The 18,639-nt window shown below is 60.6% G+C and overlaps 1 protein-coding gene across 2 annotated transcripts; it reads left to right on the forward strand.

The window, feature by feature from the left end:
• The first annotated feature begins 3,139 nt into the window (after positions 1-3,139).
• NID2 (nidogen 2) lies at positions 3,140-18,571 on the forward strand. 2 transcript variants are annotated; one of them, XM_074821138.1, is made up of 22 exons: positions 3,140-3,399; positions 4,013-4,321; positions 7,200-7,432; positions 7,689-8,101; positions 8,950-9,099; positions 9,177-9,422; positions 9,682-9,882; positions 10,044-10,265; positions 10,832-10,975; positions 11,289-11,417; positions 11,497-11,640; positions 11,720-11,839; positions 11,925-12,170; positions 12,832-13,068; positions 13,262-13,483; positions 13,652-13,821; positions 15,240-15,369; positions 15,554-15,725; positions 16,341-16,498; positions 16,747-16,870; positions 17,628-17,740; positions 17,831-18,571. In XM_074821138.1, the coding sequence occupies exons 1-22, from the start codon at positions 3,181-3,183 to the stop codon at positions 17,839-17,841; spliced, it is 4,113 nt and encodes a 1,370-aa protein (XP_074677239.1). In that variant the 5' UTR covers positions 3,140-3,180; the 3' UTR covers positions 17,842-18,571. The 2 variants fall into 2 exon arrangements, with proteins under 2 accessions (XP_074677239.1, XP_074677240.1); XM_074821139.1 differs by having other exon boundaries at positions 3,141-3,399; positions 10,047-10,265.
• Positions 18,572-18,639: the final 68 nt, after the last annotated feature.

Here is an 18,639-nt window from a genome sequence, read left to right on the forward strand (position 1 = left end):
ATTCCAATTAGTAAGGATGAGGCGGGAAACCCCACAGACATCTCTTTTTCTGAGGACACGAGGCCAAAAAACTTGTGTGTGCTGATTTGGATGTGCACAACCCTTTCCCTGCGAGAGCCCTTTCCTACCAGAACCAGGGGGATGTTTAAGACACTAGTTTGTTGCCCTTTTTGCCAAATAGCTCAACCTCGAGCAGGACTGGTTTCTGATAACCCAGAGGAGAAACGCTCTGAGGGAATTATTACAGTGATCCACTAACCTGGCTGGCAACAGGACACTTTGCCGGAGACAGCTGAAGCCCCGCTCTTCCCGCACCCCCACATCCCCCTGCTCCTGCCCGACACCCCAAAGCGCCGAGTGGCCCTGGTGCATCCTACGAGCGCCTGCTCTCTGCTGCAGTCCCCAGCCTCGGAATCAAATTTCCTTTCCCGGCTGCCCCAGGAGAGATGCACATTTCCTGCTGCTTCCCTTATCTCGGCTCAGCAATCCCAGGGCTGCCAGCTCTTGGGGAAGAGGCTGCCGGGATTTCCTGCCTGAAACAGCCTCCGCGCCAGGGATTTGCCTGCCTGTCCTCCTCCTCCTCGCTGGGAGCCCAGGGCAAAGGCCTTCAGCAGGACAGGGGGTTGCCGGCCCACCCTGGCAGCCACATCTGGCAGGAGCACAACGAGGGGGGAGTTGCCAGGCACCGAGTGGTTTGTCCTGGTTTGCTCGGTTTAGCGAGTGGCCATCGCGGTGGGGGCTTCTGGGTCCAGCTGGATCCCTCCCCAGCCCTGTCCCACAGAGCATCCTCCACCTCCTCCAACTTCAGCACATCTGTTTCTGCACAAAATGCCGCCAAGTAAATGCCTATTGATTCTTTTTTTTATGCCCAAACTGTGAGAAGGGCTAATCCCTCCCCTCCGCTCCCCCAGCTAAAGGCTCTGCTGAGGCACATGGAAGCGATTACAGGGATCAGTCCCCGCAAGCACCTCCTTTCCCAGCACATGCTGTGGACGAGCATAGCCTGTCCCCATTCCCATCCATATCCCTGTTCCCATCCCCGTCCTCATCCTCACCTTCATCCTCATCCTCATCCCCATCCCCATCCTCACACCCAGTGATGCTCCAAAGCCGCAGGGATCTCCGTGCCAGCGTGACTCCGCTCCCAAGGCCAAGGTGTGACTCCAGCTCTTCCCAGCTGCTACTTTTTCAACTGACTGGTGCCAGTTTTGCTGAGGTGGTGCTAAAAAAGCATTTTTTAGCATCTTAAGGACTGTGCAAAAAGCTTGGCAGCTGCCCCTTCCAGGTGGCAGAGGGTCCTCAGGTCCCACAGGGCCACTTTTGCCCAGGCATGGGGCAGCGCTGGCTGCACCCAGCGTGGGGAATTTGTGGTTAGCAGCTCCTCCCTTGAAAACCCAAGTTAATTTGCCCCTTAAAAAATATATTCAAAGATAAATGCCTTAATGAAACTCCTCTGGACAGCAGCCACTGCAGCTTGCAAATCATCCCCCCCGAATCTTTCCCTTGCAGCAGCAAGACATTTTATAACTGTAACATTTCCACCCCACCAGGGATGGTTAGGTTTGTATTTTCAATAGCCCCCAAACATCCCACAGGGCAGCAAGGCTGTGTCCCCCCACTTTCCTGCCCCTTCTGCCCATCGCCACCTCCTAAGTGCCACCAAATGTTCCCTGTGGGAGGGACATCCCTGCCAGGGTCTCACCAGGCTGTACCCGATTTCCCCAGAGGCCTGGAGGTATTTAAGCTTCAAAGAAAAGCCACTTTTCTTTGGCACAAGGAACTCCTCGAAGGCTGCGGACCGCGTCCAGCTGGCCTGAACCCCACTCGAAGCTCTAATGGTTTTCCGTGGCCAGGCGAGGAGTCTCCCTGCAAGGGCCGGAGCCGGCCAGCTGACTGCAGACCAGGGGGCCACAGCCTGTCCGGATCGGCCCCCGCCATCGCCACACTGGCCAGAACAGCCAGGTTGCCAAATCAGCTCATCCCCAGGCCCGGCACGGGTGGGAGCTGCTTTCCAGGATGGCTGGGATGTGGGATGGAGGGGACGGGGACCACAGTGACAAATCCCTGTCACCACAACAGGGACGGGGCGGAGGGCGTGCAGCCGCTTTCCCTGCAGGATTCCTGCTGGGAATGCCACGAATGTGTCGCTGATTTATTTCTCTCGCCAGCTTACAGGGTTTGACACTTCTCTCCTTGTTATCTGGCATTCCTCGGGCATGTATACGTTTCGGGACAGATGCGATACTAACCCTGGCCTGGAGCCAGGGAAGCGGGAAGCGCTCCAGGAAGATGGAGCAGAGCTTTTGGCTGCTCCCAGTTTGGATTTCCAGGAGCACTCAGTGAGGCCAGCCACATGGATTTAGGGGTGTCCTTTCACCCCACCACCCCAAATCAAAGCCAAAGAACCCCGCCGGCTGCCCCGTCCTCGAAGCCTTGACCCTTCCAGGCCTCTCTGGGCGGAGATGACGGCAGATGGGTCTGAGAAAGGATAAACAGCGGTGACCCCGCGCTGGGGCTGCCGTGCGTGCGTGGGGAGCCCACGGGGTGGCCAGCTCCGCTCGCTGACAACTTGCCAGTTGAGCCGCACGACATTATTTTGGTCGGGTCGCCGTTCCAGTTTTCCAAACACCACCCCCCCCGCGTCTTCCAACCCCATCCTGGTTCCCTGTGGATAAGGAGTCACGTTTCTGAGCGCCTCAAGGGAGCAGGATCCGAGGGGGGCGAGTGGGGAGCGGTCCGAGCCTCTCGCCCACGCCCCGGTTGGCTTCGGGCCCGGCTCCGGGGGCGTTACAGCGCGGAGGGGGGGGGATGTAGGGTCCGGGGGGCAGCGGGGCAAAAAGGGGGGACCCCCCTCTCCCCCCGCAGCGCCGAAGCCCCCGGGATGCCCCCGCGGTACCCAGCCCGGGGTGGGGCGGGGGAAGGGCAGTTGGGGGGGGGGTTTGCAGCCCGGGGCGGATTTTGGGGTAAGACCCGATTGGTCAGGGCTGGGGCCGGGGGATCCAATAGCAGCGCGGCCGCCGTTTAGATCCGCCCCTCCCGCGGCGCGCCCCGTCCCGCCCCACCGGCTCCGGTTCCCTCCGGCGGGTCGGGGCCGTCCCGTCGGGTCCGCTCCGCTCCTCCGCTGCGCCGGTTCGCCCCGTCGGGGCGGGAGGTTGGGGCAGGAGGAGGAGGGAGGGAGGGATGTGCCGTGGGCCGGCCGGCGGCGGCGGCGGGGGGATGCTGGTGGCGGTGCTGACGGTGCTGGCGGCGGTGGGGGCTGCCCTGCCCCGCCCGGGGCTGCTGCCGCACGGCCCGGCCCGCGGCGATGCCCGGCTGCGGCCCGGCGACGACGAGAGCTCGCCCGGGGTGCTGCTCCGCCGCGCCCTGCGCCTCTACGGCCGCGCTGCCCGCCGCCTCTACGTGAGTCCCGGCTGGCCCCGGCCTCCCCCCGGCCCCCCGCCGCTCTTCCTTCCTCCTCTCCATCATCTCCCTCTGTCCCTCCAGCTGCCCGGCCTCCCCATCCCTCCATCTTCCCCACGCTCCATCCCTCTGTCCCCCCATCCCTCCCTCCATCTTCCCCCCCCCCATCTTTCCATCCCACTCACCCCTTTTCTCCCCAGCCTTTCCCCTTGACACCCCTCGCTCCTTCTCCCCACCCCTGCCCCTCCACGTGTGTCTTTGCCGCCTCCAGCCCCGCACCACCGCACGTGTCTTTCCTCCATCCATCCCTTTCCTCTACCCATTTTCCCCCTCCCGCCCGGTGTCTCCGGCCGTGGAGGAACAAGAGGGCTTTCTCCCTTGCAGCTGCTTCTCCGCCAGCAGCGGCTGCAGCTGGGGCGGCCCCTGAGCTGCAGCTCTCTGGGGGACGGAGAAGCCCGAGGTCTTTGTTTTCTCCTTGGCCGGATGGGGCCACGCGGCCTCAGGACTCCCAGCCCTGTGCCCCACTCCACCGGGGAGAGGGGGGACACGGTGGGGGACCACTGGCGGAGGCACCTCTGCACCTCCTGAGCACCCTGCGCCACTCTCCCCGCAGGTGGGGACCAACGGGGTCATCTCCACCCAGGATTTCCCCAGGGAGACCCAGTACGTGGATGACGATTTCCCCACAGACTTCCCTGTCATCGCTCCCTTCCTGGCCGACCTCGACACCTCCGGTGACAGAGGGAACATCTATTATCGGCAAGACGACTCTCCGGACGTGCTGGACCAGGCTGCGGGTTACATCCAGGCTGGGTTCCCCCGCACTGCCGTCTCCTTCCTGCCCACCGATGCGTTCATCGCTACCTGGGAGAACGTGGGCGCCTACCAGGAGCTCTCGCAGGGCGCCGAGCCCTCCGAGAAGGTGAGGCCAATGGGCCGAGGTTGGATGCCCACCCTACGCATCACGGGAGGATGAGCTTTCCTCACGTAGCACCCAAAACGCTCAGTCTCTTCTTTCTGGGCAGTTAGATGGTGGGTCCAACCTTGGATGAGCGTTGGGGGAGATGTGGAGCTTTGTCGGTGGGTCTGTTGGCTTTGCTGATGGGCGGAAGAAGTTTAAAAGTTGCCTTCAACTCCATACTTGGAGGTGCTCAAGCTTTTCCCAGCTTTCCAGGCCAAGCTTTACAGTGCCGGTGGCTGTGGATTTGCAAGGCAGAGTTGGGCCAAGGGGAGAGCTGGGGGAAGCCCAGGTCACCCATCGGTCTCCAGACCTTGGGGCTGGTCCTTCTGCCCACGTGCTGATGAACGCTGCCGGCGAGGAACCAGCTTCAGAATTTCCACCGTGGGTTGATTTTGAGTCTGGAAAACAAGCTCGTAGGTGGTCCGCCGGGTCGGGGAGGTGACCTGAGCTCTCCACCCTTGGGCTGATAAGGCTTCTGAGTGGGTGGACCTACAGCGCTGCCTTTCCCCGAAACTGCTGGATCTGCTGCTGGGGCAGGAACCGTCACGTTAAGCTGATGACGTGCCGAGGAGGTGACGGTGACGCTCGGCGGCAGGACGGGCTTCTTGAGACGAGCTGGATATGAACAGCCGCAGGAGGAAAACGCTCGTGACGAAGACCCAGAGCTGTGCGATGGGTGACGGGCTCTCGCCGCAGTGTGCTGGGCTGAACCCAAAGCCCATCAGTAGCCACCAGGTCCCCATGGGCCACCAGGAGCCATCCCTGCCGGCCGTCCCCCCGCTCCGGGGCCCTTCGGTAGCGGGTTGCTGAGAGCGGTGGCCAAGCAGGGGAAGAAAGCGAGGTTTGGAAGGAAACAACGCACATTTTTTCCTCTAATTTAAAACTTGGGAAAGCAGCTGAAGAGATGCCATCAGGGGCCTCGCAGCGACCTCGCAGCCGTCAAAAATGCAGCCTCCTCTTCTCTTCCCAATTGTTTTTTTTTCCTCTCTGAGAAGTTAGATCGGGTTTTAAAATGAAACCGGTCTTGCTTGGAAACAGGCAGCTCCAGGGAAAGCTTCATTCAAGACGCACCGAAATGCAGCTTGTGCCTGTGCTTTGCCGAACTCCCCCTTAGCCCAAACTGCTAAAAAACTCCCCAAACACCACTTTTTTTTTTCTGACAAAATATGGCGTTTATTGAAACGCCGCCCTCCAGCTGCTCAGAACCAGGATTGACCTCGAAGCCTTTACCCCCTGCTTTGGAAAGTCGTTGCTCGTCCTTTTTGAGCCTCGAAAGCAGAAAGCTGGGTTAAGGCTGGGGGGGGTTAGAGGCTCCCCGGTCCCTGCCTTGGGGGTCCTGCCTGGCCGGGAGGTCTGTCAGTGCTGCCAGCAGCGCCCTGTCCCCTCCAGCTCCTTGGGGACTCTCTTAGTCCCTGCAGTGCCGCTTGCCAGGGCCGCGCAGCGGGGTGAGAGCTGACCTCGCTTCTGCGGGAGGAAAAATTGCCCTTTGAGCTGGAATTTGCCCTTTGCAGCTCTTTGCCAGGAGCAGCCGGGGGCTGCCCCCCCCCCCCCTCCCCACCTCGCTCTCTGCCCCGCGTCCCGCCGTGCCAGCACGTCGGTGTCACCCACCGCGTCCCCCCTTACCGCCCACCACGAGGCAAAATGAATCCTGCAGCTGCCGCCGATTTGGCCTGCGTGGGGGAGGAATCCAGCCCCTGGGGTGGTGGTGGTTTTTTTTTTTCCCCCCCCCCCTTCCCCAACTTTTTGGCCGCGTTTGCACGGGGTCTCTGAATGCCCGAGTGTGCAACGCACACAACAAGGCTCTTTATATCCCGCGGGGCTGCCGGGAAACACTGTGATGCCCCCAGGGGCCCTGAGCCCCAAAACTGGGGCTGACGCTGCTGGGACAGGCTGGGGGGGGCTGCACGGGGGGAGCCCCCACCCCTCCTGCCCACTGCTCCCGGGGTGAAACCGGGAGCTTAATCATTTTTCCTTCACTTGGGCGCCGTTCCCCGCTTGCGGCTGCCAGCAGCTCGTGGGGAAGGGCTGCTGCTTCGCGCTTATATTTATTTTTTCGGACCTATGCCTGGCTCAGACGCTGCAAGCATTGGTCTCTCTGCATTTGGGGTGACGGTGAGGGGGGTGGTGTGTGTGTGGGGGTACTCTGGTGGCTCGTAAGGGTTGTGCTCGCTCCATCCATCAGTTATTGCTGTGGTCCCGCTCCCTGGCGCAGCCTCGCTCAGGGCTGGCACGTCCCCAAGGCTCGCAGGGCCGGCACGGCAGGCAGCCAGCGTGCCTATAGCGGGACGTATGGGTGCGGGGAAGGCTGGAGCACAGGCATGTTTTTTCCTGAGGAAACCAAACTAAAATTGTTCTCAGGGAGAAACGGAGGGGGAGTGTGGGGGTTTCCTCCGAGGCTGATGGGACAGAGGGGGGCTGCTGGTGTCAGGAACAGGGCAGGAGGAAGGGGACAGGAATGAGGGGTTCCTGGGTGGCAGGGTGCCAGCTGTGGTGTGCTCCTGGGCATGGTATGGGGCTGTCCCCTCCCTGTGTGACAGCTCCAAGAGACAGCCCTGCACTGGTGCAGCTGAGAGGGGGTGGTCTGGCTGTGTCCTGGGGTCCCGTTTGGGGGATGCTGAGCATCTTCCCAGCACGATGGACTGGGCTTTGACCATGCACGAGCAGCCCCTGCTCCTGCTCTTCTGTCTGCAGGCCAACAGAGGGCCCTTTCAGGGTGCTTCGGGGCACTGCTGTGTGTGAGGAGGTGGCTGTCACATCCCTCGTCCCCTTCCCTGTCTCAGTCCTCTGCTGGGGTCCTGCTCCTCCATGATGTCCATCTGTCCTGCTCTCCCTTTGCCAGCTCAACACCTTCCAGGCGGTCCTAGCCTACGATGACAAGGACACCTACGCCATCTTCCTCTACCCTGATGGTGGCCTCCAGTTCCTGGGGACACGGCCCAAGGAATCCTACAATGTCCAGCTGGAGCTGCCGGCCAGGGTGGGCTTCAGCCGGGGGGACGGTGACGACCCGAAGAGGGACGGGCTCTTCCACAGCCTGGCCAGCAGCGAGGAGGCTCTGAGGCACCTGGAGCGGTGCGTGGTGCTGAGGGGCTGTGCGGGGTGGTCTGGGGGAGCAAGGTCACCTTTTCCCAACCCCTGGAGCCTTTTGAAGGCTGGAAGAAGGAGGGGAGTGAGGTGGGGGCGATGGGCTGTGTTGGGGAGCTCGGCCCCACGTGCACAGGCACTTTTTGGGAGCTGTTTTGGGGGTCTGGGGGCGGTTGGTGTGGAGCAGGGTGGGTCTCTTTGGGGTGGGCACGATGGACATGCATGTTGTGCTGCTGTTCTGCAGGGAGAGCAACGTGGGGGTACCCGGTGTGTGGGTCTTCCACGTGGGCAGCGTGGCCCCCCTGGAGCACGTGGAGCCGGGGGGCGGCGGGGGAACCGTGCAGAGCCCCGTGCATCATGGCCTCGGCGACTACGGCCGTGCGCTCTACAGCCGCAACAACCGCGCGTCCACGGAGCTGCCGGCTCAGCGTGGCGCAGAGGCCACGTCACCGCATCCCGACCACGGACCCCGCGCCCCAGCGCTGCTGGGCATCGTCCCCAAGGGGCTGCCCGTGTCCCCGGGGCAGGAGCGGAGCCGCTGGCTGCACCCCGATGAGGATGGCGGTGCCCGGCAGAGGTACTCTGCCAACCCCTCTTCTTACAGCTCCGGGCATCACGGTGTCGGCGTGGAGGAAGACGTGCATTTTAACCCCGACGGTGAGTGGCTGCAGCCCTTGCGATGACTGAACGGGAACGTCTCGTGGCAGGTGGGGATGAGTCTCATGAGCCAAGGAACAAGCGCCAGCACAAGAGGGAATGGCCTCAAGCTGCGCCAGGGCAGGGTCAGACTGGCTCTTAGGAAGGATTTCTTTGCAGAAGGGGTTGTTGGGCGTTGGAATGGGCTGCCCAGGGCAGGGGGGGAGTCCCCATCCCTGGAGGGGTTGAAGAGTCGGGTTGACCCAGCGCTGAGGGATCTGGTGGAGTTGGGAACAGTCAGTGTGAGGTTCATGGTTGGGCTGGAGGAGCTTCAAGGTCTTTTCCAACCGAGATGATTCTATGGGTGGCCCCCTAAAAAAGGCCTCTTTGCTGCAAGCTCGTCTCTTCCCGAGCAGCCGGGGCTGGAGCTAGTGTGGGCTGGCATCGCTCCTGCAAAGCTGCTGCCCTCCCAGCTCCTCTCCTCCTGGCCAAATCCTGCTGCCAAGGGGCTGCCGGAGCCATATGGCCATGCCCGAAGGCTTTGCTCCGTGTTGTGAGGAGGGAACCTCGGGGACAGGAAGCTCAGGCGACAGGTTGCAGAGCCGCTGTGGCATGTGCTTGGGGGAGCAAAGCCCCGTCCCAGGCCGGCTGTCTCCCAAAAATATGCAGGAACTCGATCTCTCACCCTCTGTCAGATCTGCCTGAAATCAGGCAACAGGTTCAAAGCCCTCCCCTATGCATCCCAGGCAGCTTTTTTAGGAACCGGCCGGTCTCCCAACGGTGGTTTTGGGGCCAGGGAGGCAAGGTGCCCACCCCCCATGAGGGGTGGCTTTGTCACCGTGTCCCCAACCCTCTCCCCTTGGCCCCAGTGTTCACTTACAGCGCGGCCAGCAAGGAGACGTGTGCCCAGCACCACGGGCGCTGCTCCCCGCACGCCTTCTGCACCGACTACGCCACCGGCGTCTGCTGCCACTGCCGGGCCACCTACTACGGCAATGGGCGGCAGTGCCTGCCCGAAGGTACGCGGGGCGGCCGGCGGGGATGGGCACCCTGTGCCTGGGTGGCCACTGCCAGGGGTGCCCGTCTCCCCACCCAGGGGCCGTGCATCGCCTCAACGGGAAGGTGAGCGGGAGCTTGACAGTGGGACGGGCGTCCGTCCGCTTCCAGGACGTTGACCTACACGCCTACATCGTGGGCAGCGACGGCCGAACCTACACGGCCATCAGCGGGGTGCCCCAACCCGCTGCCCGGGCCCTCCTGCCCCTCCTGCCCATCGGTGGGCTCTTCGCCTGGCTCTTCGCCCTGGAGGAGCCTGGTGCCGAGAACGGCTTCAGCATCACTGGTGAGCGGGGACCTGGGATGTGTCACTGAGCCCCATTGCTCTGTGGGATGTGGCTCCTGGTGGGGTGGCCCCGGGAGGCGATGAGGGGTGCGGGTTTGGGGCAGCCCCACGGCTCCTCCAATCGTCTCCCCGGGTTTGGCATCACCTCCCTGCTGCGAGCCCTCGCGGGTGTGCCAGAGGAGCAGGGAAGGATGCTTTGGGGGTCGTATTCCCTAAAAATCCTGCAAGCAAACACCGCCTGCTCCCTCTTCCTGCCCAGGCGCTGAATTCACCCAGAGTCTGGAGGTGACCTTCTACCCTGGGGAGGAGACGGTCCACGTCACTCAGACAGCCGAGGGCCTGGGGCCAGACAATTATTTAAACCTTAAGACACACATCCAGGGCCAGGTGCCATTTCTCCCGGAGAACGTCACCGTCCACATCGCTCCCTACAAGGAGCTCTACCACTACTCCAACTCAGGTAGGAGCCCGTGCTCAGCCCCGCGTTCGCTTTCTCACACGCCGCCCCGGAGCAGCCCAAAACCACCCCATCCCCACCATGCTTCCCCCCATGATCTGAGAGACAGCGATGCTGAAGCCTCTTCTCCCACACCCCGTGGGGGTTTTTTTCTGGCCGTCCAGCAGCTGTGACATCCTCTGCTCACCGGGAATACATCCTGGCCGCGGGCACCGCCAACCAGACCTTGTCCTACCGCCTGCGCCAGAATGTCACCTTCGCCGGCTGCCCGCACGCCCGCCTGCCCGCCCGGCAGCGGCTGAGCGTGGCACGGGCCTTCGCCCTCTACGACGGCCAGGAGCACGTCCTGCGCTACGCCCTCGCCGCCCGCGTCGGCTCGGCACAAGGTGAGCTCCAGCACCCACCCCAGGGTGCTCACCCCAGGGTGCCAGCCCCTGCTTTGCTTAAAAACAGCCCAAAGAGAGGTTTGTTTTTTGGTTTGTTTTTTTTTTTTTTCCCCAAGCAGCTTGAGCTGAAGCCTCATCACCCGTAGGTAATGGCCTCAAGCTGCGCCAGGGCAGGGTCAGACTGGCTCTTAGGAAGGATTTCTTTGCAGAAGGGGTTGTTGGGCGTTGGAATGGGCTGCCCAGGGCAGGGGGGGAGTCCCCATCCCTGGAGGGGTTGAAGAGTCGGGTTGACCCAGGGCTGAGGGATCTGGTGGAGTTGGGAACGGTCAGTGTGAGGTTAATGGTTGGACTGGAGGATCTTCAAGGGTTTTGCCAACCGAGATGATTCTGTGATTCTGTGAAGCACTCCCAGCACTGGGTGGCACAGCCATGGGTCCCAGCATGGGACAAGAGTTCTGCATCACAGCAGTAATGCCGACATCAGATATAAATGGGAATGGTGATTCCCCACTCCATGTGTCTCCCAGGCCTTTCCCCCGCCCCCTAACACCCCCCCTTGCCCGCAGATGATGCCGAGAATCCCCCGGTGAACCCGTGCCACGACAACACACATGTGTGTGAGGTGACGGCGCGCTGCCAGCCCGGCGTGGGGATGGAATACACCTGCGAGTGCGCAGCCGGGTACCGCAGGGACGGACGGGGCTGCCGAGGTGAGTGGGGGCTGCAGGCAGTTGAGGGGGGGGGGGCTGGGGTACCCCGTCCCCCGCAGGGCATCACAGTGGCCACAGCCATTTGGGGTGCTGGTCTTCTGGAGCTACACACCAAGGATTTGGGTGAATCAAGGGGGGGGAAACTGAGGCAGGGTGCTGGGGGCAGCGGGGGAAGCGCTCCAGGAACATTGTGGGGACAGAGGATGGGCAGCTTGAGGCAGGACACCCCCCCTCAAGGCTGAGAGCGGCCAGACCCTGAAAATAGGGGTGTCCCACCACTACCGGGGTGCCTGGTGTCTCCCCCTTCCTCCAGATGTAGACGAGTGCGCCGAGGGCCTGAGCCAGTGTGGCCCCTTCACCGTCTGCCTCAACGTGCTGGGCAGTTACCGGTGCGAGTGCCGCAGCGGCTACCGGCCAGCGGAGGACGGGCAGGCGTGTGTGCGTAAGTGCCAGCCCCACGGTTTTGGGATCCCTCCCATGGGATTCACCCCGGCCACCCCTTCACCCCATTGTCCCTGCAGCGCTGGCACCAGCGAGTGACCCCTGCGAGGACGGGAGCCACCCCTGTGCGCCAGGCGACCGGGCACGCTGCCTGCCCCGTGCCGGGGGCCGCCCCGCCTGCGAGTGCCTCCCTGGGTACACCGGTGACGGCATCGACTGCTCTGGTATGGTGGGGGCACGGGAGGGACCACGTAGCTGCCGGGGTGCCTTGCCCTGGCTGATCCCCATCTTCCCCGTGTGCAGACGTGGATGAGTGCGCTGAAAACCCGTGTGACCCGGCTGCTGCCTGCTACAACACACCGGGCTCCTTCTCCTGCCGCTGCCAACCCGGCTACGAGGGCGATGGCTTCCAGTGCACGCACAGTAAGGCTGCCCGGCTCACCCTCATTCCGGCTCTGCCCAGGGGGGCTTCCCCCATCCTCACTCTGGTGTTGCTTTGGCTCTCCAGCAGCAGAAGGGAGCACGCAGCGGCTGACCCCCTGCCAGCACGAGCGGCTGTACCCACGGGCGGTGCTGCCGGGACCCTCGCCTGTCAACAACGGGCACGTGCCCCAGTGCGACGAGGAGGGTCGGTACCGGCCCTTGCAGTGCCACGGCAGCACCGGGCACTGCTGGTGCGTGGACGCCGCGGGGCAGGAGATCGCCGGCACACGAACGGTGCCAGGCAGCACCCCGCCTCGCTGCGGGAGCCCAGGTCAGTGCCCCGGGGTGGGGGAGCACTCGAGGGGGTGAGGGGAGGTGGAGTGGGGTCCTTTGGCATCTTGTTGGCACCCCGATGGGATCAGCGGGCACCCAGCTGTTGGGGCAGAGCGTCTCCCTGCACCGTGGGGGAGGAGATGCCCTGGCTGGCTTGTGCTCGGGGGCAGAGGGTGTTGAGAAGGCGCTGGAGCAGGCAGAGCCCTGCCTGTCCCTGCCCATCCTGCCCAGATGCAGCATTTTGGGCCCAGCCTCCAGCAGAGAGGGGACAGTGGGACTGCAGCGAGCAGAGGGAACCCTCTGCCCAACCACCCGGCTGGCAGCTTCACTGCTGTGGCCTGGATGCAGGGTGATGCCAAATGGGTGGTTGGGCACTTCACGGGGGCTCCTGGGTCTTTAGGGTGACCTGGCCCCACGGGGTTATAGTGGCAGTGGCTGTTGGGGCACCTCCTCTGTCATCTTGCGATGGAGGGGACAGCCACGGGGTGCTGAGGGGGCTGGAGGGAGGGCTGCCCCCAACCCAAGGCGGGTGGTCAGGCAGTGCCGGCAGAGTATCACTCAGCCCTGGGTGACACAGGGCCAAACCTGGGTGCCAGACGGGTCCAGGGGAGCTGCATGGCACCCCCTGAGCCTGAGGTGGGGGCGTTTGCTGCCAGCAGAGCCCGTCCGACAGCTGACCCCCTGTGAACATGAACGGCTGTACCCGCGGGCGGTGCCACCGGGACCCTCACCTGTGGGCGACGGGCACGTGCCCCAGTGCGATGAGGAGGGTCGGTACCGGCCCTTGCAGTGCCACGGCAGCACCGGGCACTGCTGGTGCGTGGACGCCGCGGGGCAGGAGATCGCCGGCACACGGACGGTGCCGGGCAGCACCCCGCCTCGCTGCGGGAGCCCAGGTCAGTGCCCTGGGGGGTGCCGTCCCCTCTCCGTAGCACCCCGACTCTGTGGTGCCCGTCCGGCATACTGAGAGCATGGAGGGGCACCCAGCAAGGAGAGGGGGACGCAGGGCTCCAGCAAAGCCCTGAGTTCCCCCAAGCTTGTGCGCGGGGTCCATCACGGGAGGGGGTGACTCACCCGTCCCCATGCCAGAGCCCACGGAGCGGCCCCGTACCATGTGCGAGCGCTGGCGGCAGAGCTTGATGGAGCACTACGGTGGCAGCCCCCGCCGCGACCAGTACGTGCCGCAGTGCGAGGCGGGGGGAGCCTTCACCCCACTGCAGTGCCATGGGGACAGCGGGTACTGCTGGTGCGTGGACGAGAGCGGCAGGGAGATCCAGGGGACACGCTCGGAGCCTGGCAGCACCCCACCGTGTAAGAGCTTGGCACCCCAAGAGTGACCCCCCCCCCCCCCCCCCCCTTAAATCTAGCACAGCATGGGCGCTTGGCACTGCACCTTGCTGCCGCTCAGGGGCGGAGCCAAGGGGATGATGCTCCCCGAGCCATCTCTCTCCCTTGTCCCCCCTTTTATTTATGTGCCAGGTCTCCCCAGCGTCGCACCACCCAGCGTCCGGCCATCTCCCCGACCCGATGTGTCCCCACCGGCCACGGGGACCTTTCTGCTCTACGCTCAGGGACAGCAAATTGGCTACCTCCCGCTCAACGGCACACGGCTGCAGAAGGAGGCAGCCAAGACCCTGCTCTCCCTGCATGTACAGTATCTCCAGCACCGGGCGCGGGGTGCGGGACCACTGGTGGGAGTTGGGGATGGGCTGGTGCCGCAGCTCCGTGTTTTGCATCACCCTGGCCCGCTCTTGCCTGAGCTGTGAAGGACCTGAGGGGGTTGATTGCCAGCCAGCTGAACAGGAGCCAGCAGTGTGCCCAGGTGGCCAAGAAGGCCAATGGCATCCTGGCTTGTATCAGCAATAGCATGGCCAGCAGGGACAGGGAAGGGATCTTACCCCCGGACTCGGCACTGGTGAGGCCGCACCTCGATTCCTGGGTTCAGTTTTGGGCCCCTCACTCCAAAAAGGCCATTGAGTGACTCGAGCGTGTCCAGAGAAGGGCAACGGAGCTGGTGCAGGGTCTGGAGCACAGGTCTGATGGGGAGCGGCTGAGGGAACTGGGGGGGTTTAGTCTGGAGAAGAGGAGGCTGAGGGGAGACCTCATCGCCCTCTACAACTACCTGAAAGGAGGGTGCAGAGAGGGGGGATGAGTCTCTTGAGCCAAGGAACAAGCGCCAGGACAAGAGGGAATGGCCTCAAGCTGCGCCAGGGCAGGGTCAGACTGGCTCTTAGGAAGTATTTCTTTGCAGAAGGGGTTGTTGGGCGTTGGAATGGGCTGCCCAGGGCAGGGGGGGAGTCCCCATCCCTGGAGGGGTTGAAGAGTCGGGTTGACCCAGTGCTGAGGGATCTGGTGGAGTTGGGAACGGTCAGTGTGAGGTTCATGGTTGGACTGGAGGATCTTCAAGGTCTTTTCCAACCTTGATGATTCTGTGATGGTTTGAGGGGTCACCTCATGATGTTGTGTTGTGGGGATATTGGCTGTGCCAGCTGCCTTGGGGCAAAGATGGAGGAAGAGGGGGGGCGTCACAACCTGGGGCTGCAAGGAGTGCAAGTGCTCGCAGAACTCCCTGGCCATCGGTCACAGGCCATGGGCTGCACATCTACTGCAAACTTGCCTCTTCCCTTCCTCAGACTCCTCTTGGAGCGTGGCCATGTGCATCCCCACTCAGGCCAGACCGAGGGAGAGGAACGCTGAAAACTGAGCCACAACCCCCGCGGCACCCTGGGGAACTAAAACACCTCGCCAAGTATTCCCTTTCCCCCTCCTGCTGGTCATTCCTGGGGCTGGCTTCACTCTTGGAGCAGTCTCTCCTTGAGCCAAAGGGTTTTAAACCCATCTGGACGTGGGTGTGCGCCTGCGACAGCTGGCCTCAAATCCTCCGTGGCAGGGTTCAGCCGGGGGTGTGCAGCAGGAGCCCATCGCTGTTGGGTTTTGCCAGGAAAAAGGGATTCAAGAGTCGTTCCACGTTACTACATCTCGCAAAGTGCCCTGAGCAGCTCCTGGTGCTGGCTGGAGGGATGTGGGTGCTTGATTTCACCCTGTGTCCCTCTCCCAACCTTGACAGGGCTCCATCGTGGTGGGGATCGACTACGACTGCCGGGAGAAGACGATCTATTGGACCGACGTGGCTGGCCGGACCATAAGCCGGGCGAGTCTGGAGCCAGGCGCTGAGCCGGAGACCGTTATCAACTCAGGTGTGCTCCCACCACCCGTGACATCCCCCCAAAGCCACACGAGCGGATCCACACCAGTTTGTGCCCATCGTGGCACCGGGGCTGTCCCACCTTGGGGCTCCTCATCCGCACTCGCGTCCCTTGGCTGTGGCTCGGGGCACCGTGACAGGTCCCCAGGCACTTGACCACAGCCATCCCTTGGCAGGGCTCATCAGCCCCGAGGGGCTAGCGGTGGACCACCTGCGCCGAGCCATGTTCTGGACCGACAGTGGCCTGGATAAGATCGAGAGAGCCCGGCTGGACGGCTCCGAGCGGCGGGTGCTCTTCGACACGGAGCTCGTCAACCCCCGGGCCATCGCAGTGGACCCCGTCCGAGGGTGAGCAGTGGCATTTCCAGGCAGGGCTCTGGCACAGCACCAGATTTGCAGTAGGAGACATATTTTAGGGGAAAAAACCTGAGAGGGGCTGTTTGCCTTCAGCCAGGTATCTGTGGTGAGACAAGGTAGGACCCTCAGGGGAGGGTCAAATGCACACAGCAGTGCCAAGGCCCCAGCCTGACCCCAGGAGCAGCTCTTCTAAGCTGCACACCCTGTAGGAGGGATTGGCTCTGTTCCCCACCCCCTCTTTTATTTAGTAATTCAACATTTGGCTAAACCTGCTGTTTCAGTGGCGGGATGTCCATTATTCTTAAAAGCTTTGAAACTTGCCCGGCCTTTGAAAACACAAGTTGGGCCTCTGGGGTGCTGTTGCGATACAAAATGTGCTACTCCTAAGACTCGCCCTCATGTAGGAGCCACGGTTCGGGTCGTAAACATGTTTGACATCGTTCTGGTTTTCTTTTAGGTTTTTTTCAAATCAAAGATTTATTTCAGGCACTGTTAAGGGGAAAACCAGGCCTCTCTCCTGACAAGAACCAGTAACGAAGCTGATAAGCTCCTACCACTCCTTAGTGTTGTGTGTCCTGCTTGTTCATTATATAATTATTTCCCAAGCAACCTTTACTGGACGGACTGGAATCGTGAAGCGCCCAAAATTGAAACTTCTACTGTCAACGGAGCCAACAGGAGGGTCCTGGTGAATAAAGACATCGGTTTGCCCAACGGCCTGACCTTCGACCCCTTCTCCAAGCTGCTCTGTTGGGCAGACGCAGGTAACTTCACCAAGAAGGGCTCAGACTCCAACACACTAAACCTTGAGGGTTAAAACCAGCTAAATCTGTCTTTAGCCTGTTGCTATCTGTGGGATTCTCTGCCCCCTTCCATGGTCCTGGTGTAAGAACACAAGTTGCTTCTCCATCATCATTAGGCCGAGAAGCTGTTTCAAAAATTAGTGAATACAAAGAACGTGTTTGGGTGGGGGTTTTTTTGGTGGCCTGGTAACTGTCTTGTGTTTGAAAAGGAACGAAGCACCTGGAGTGCACCTTCCCCGACGGCACGGGCCGGCGTGTCATACAGAACAACCTCAACTACCCCTTCAGCATCATCAGTTACGCCAATCACTTCTACCACACAGACTGGAGACGGTAAGGAAAGAAAAGCCGCTGCCTCCCGCGGCCGGGAGCGCTGAGCTGGCAGTTCCTGGGGCTCCAGCCTCTGCCACTCCCTGCCCAAGCCGTGCTAGTGAGCAGCTCCGAGGGGCTTTGAGCCAGAGGGGGGGAAAAATAAAGGCGGTCCCCAGCCCTGCTCCCCAGTCCCCGAGTCCTGGCCCCTCACCAGAGCGCTCTCTCGGGTCTCCTGCAGTGCCACATTCAGTAACACCCGCTTGTAAATCTCGACGGTTGTTCAGAAATAACCCCAGCTTCCTGGGAGGGACAGAAAGAGCTGGGTTTTGGGCTTTTTTTTTAAAAGAAAACTTGGCCCAAGTTTCTGAATCTAGATTAAGTCAAAGAAAAGAAGCTGTCCTCGGTTGTTCCCTCTCCCCCACCACCCAAGGGCCTCGGCATCAGGAACTCGCCTCTGTTCCCCCTCCAGCTGGAAGCTCTCAAAACTTCCATCAAATCTTAACAGATTACAACAAACACTTAAGCGCTTGCCACACTTGGAGGAGACTCTCAGGGAGCTAATCTCTCCTTGGAAGGCTGGCTCTGAGATGCTGCATCACCAAGGAGAACTGCACTGAGTGAGCTAGATGTAGATTTTACAGGGCAAATTTCTTTCCACTTAGTTGTGCAGGTGTTCAGACCCATCTTTTGAGCCACGTCTGTTCTTAAATGCATATAGATGGGGAAAAAAAACAAGTTTCATAGATGGGTAAAGCACTTCTCCCCCTTTTATCACCAGGGATGGTGTGATAGCAATTGATAAAGAAACCGGCTCCTTTACCGATGAGTATCTTCCAGAGCAGCGATCACATCTCTATGGAATAACTGCAGTTTATCCCTACTGCCCTGGAGGTAAAAACGCAACAAAACCCACCCCCCTCCTTATTGTCTTGACAGCAGTTATATGCCTGACACGCTAAAAATATCCCTTTCTCTCTGCAGCAAGGAAATAGTAACTGCTATTTTGAGAAACAACAATCTTTGTACCCAAAAGAACTTCAGACCCAGAAAACTGTCACTGCATACAACTATGGGGGAAAACCCTTAACCGAGGCCAACGAAGCGACCTACTTTCCTGCAAAAGATTATCAAGTATTTTTTGAAGTTATACCTCAAGTCTTTACTACTGTATTTTTTTAAAAAGCAAAAAACATTGATATATTACAAAAAAGAATGGTCCTGTGGATCTTAAGGCCATTACTCTAACTCTTGCTTATGCAAGCAAATTTAAAATGTAGCTTATTCAAATGTTTTTATTGGAAGAAGAATGGATTAATTTTTAATAGTTTTGACAATCTGACCAACGGGTCCTTTTATCCAAAAATAAGCGCCATGGGGGAGCTCTGGATGCAGTATCTTGCTGGGTCTAAGTAATCTACAGCCCTGAAAAGAGAGACTGTGCATGCTCCAAAGGTGTGCAGAACAGTTACGTGCTATGGCAAAGGCATTGAAGTTTTTCCAGGAGAGAATTCTGTATTTTCACCACTGCCTCAATGCATGTCTTTTAGTATTTATATTAGAAGAATATGCTAGAAGTGATCTGTTCATGGGTGTTGGTTCTAAGTGCCTTCATAGACCTACCCACTGTAGACCAATACATGTTCAGAAATACCATTTACGTTGTAATGCTTCACTTTTTCTAGGTTACTTCAATAATTGAATAAAATGGTTGTTTTCAGTTCCCCTTTGGATTTAGTTTTTAAATATTTCAGTTGTAGGGTAGGCTGTGGAGGAGCAGCAAGCCAGTTCAG

This window comes from Strix aluco, chromosome 4 (assembly GCF_031877795.1).
Source record: "Strix aluco isolate bStrAlu1 chromosome 4, bStrAlu1.hap1, whole genome shotgun sequence".
Lineage (NCBI taxonomy): Eukaryota > Metazoa > Chordata > Aves > Strigiformes > Strigidae > Strix > Strix aluco.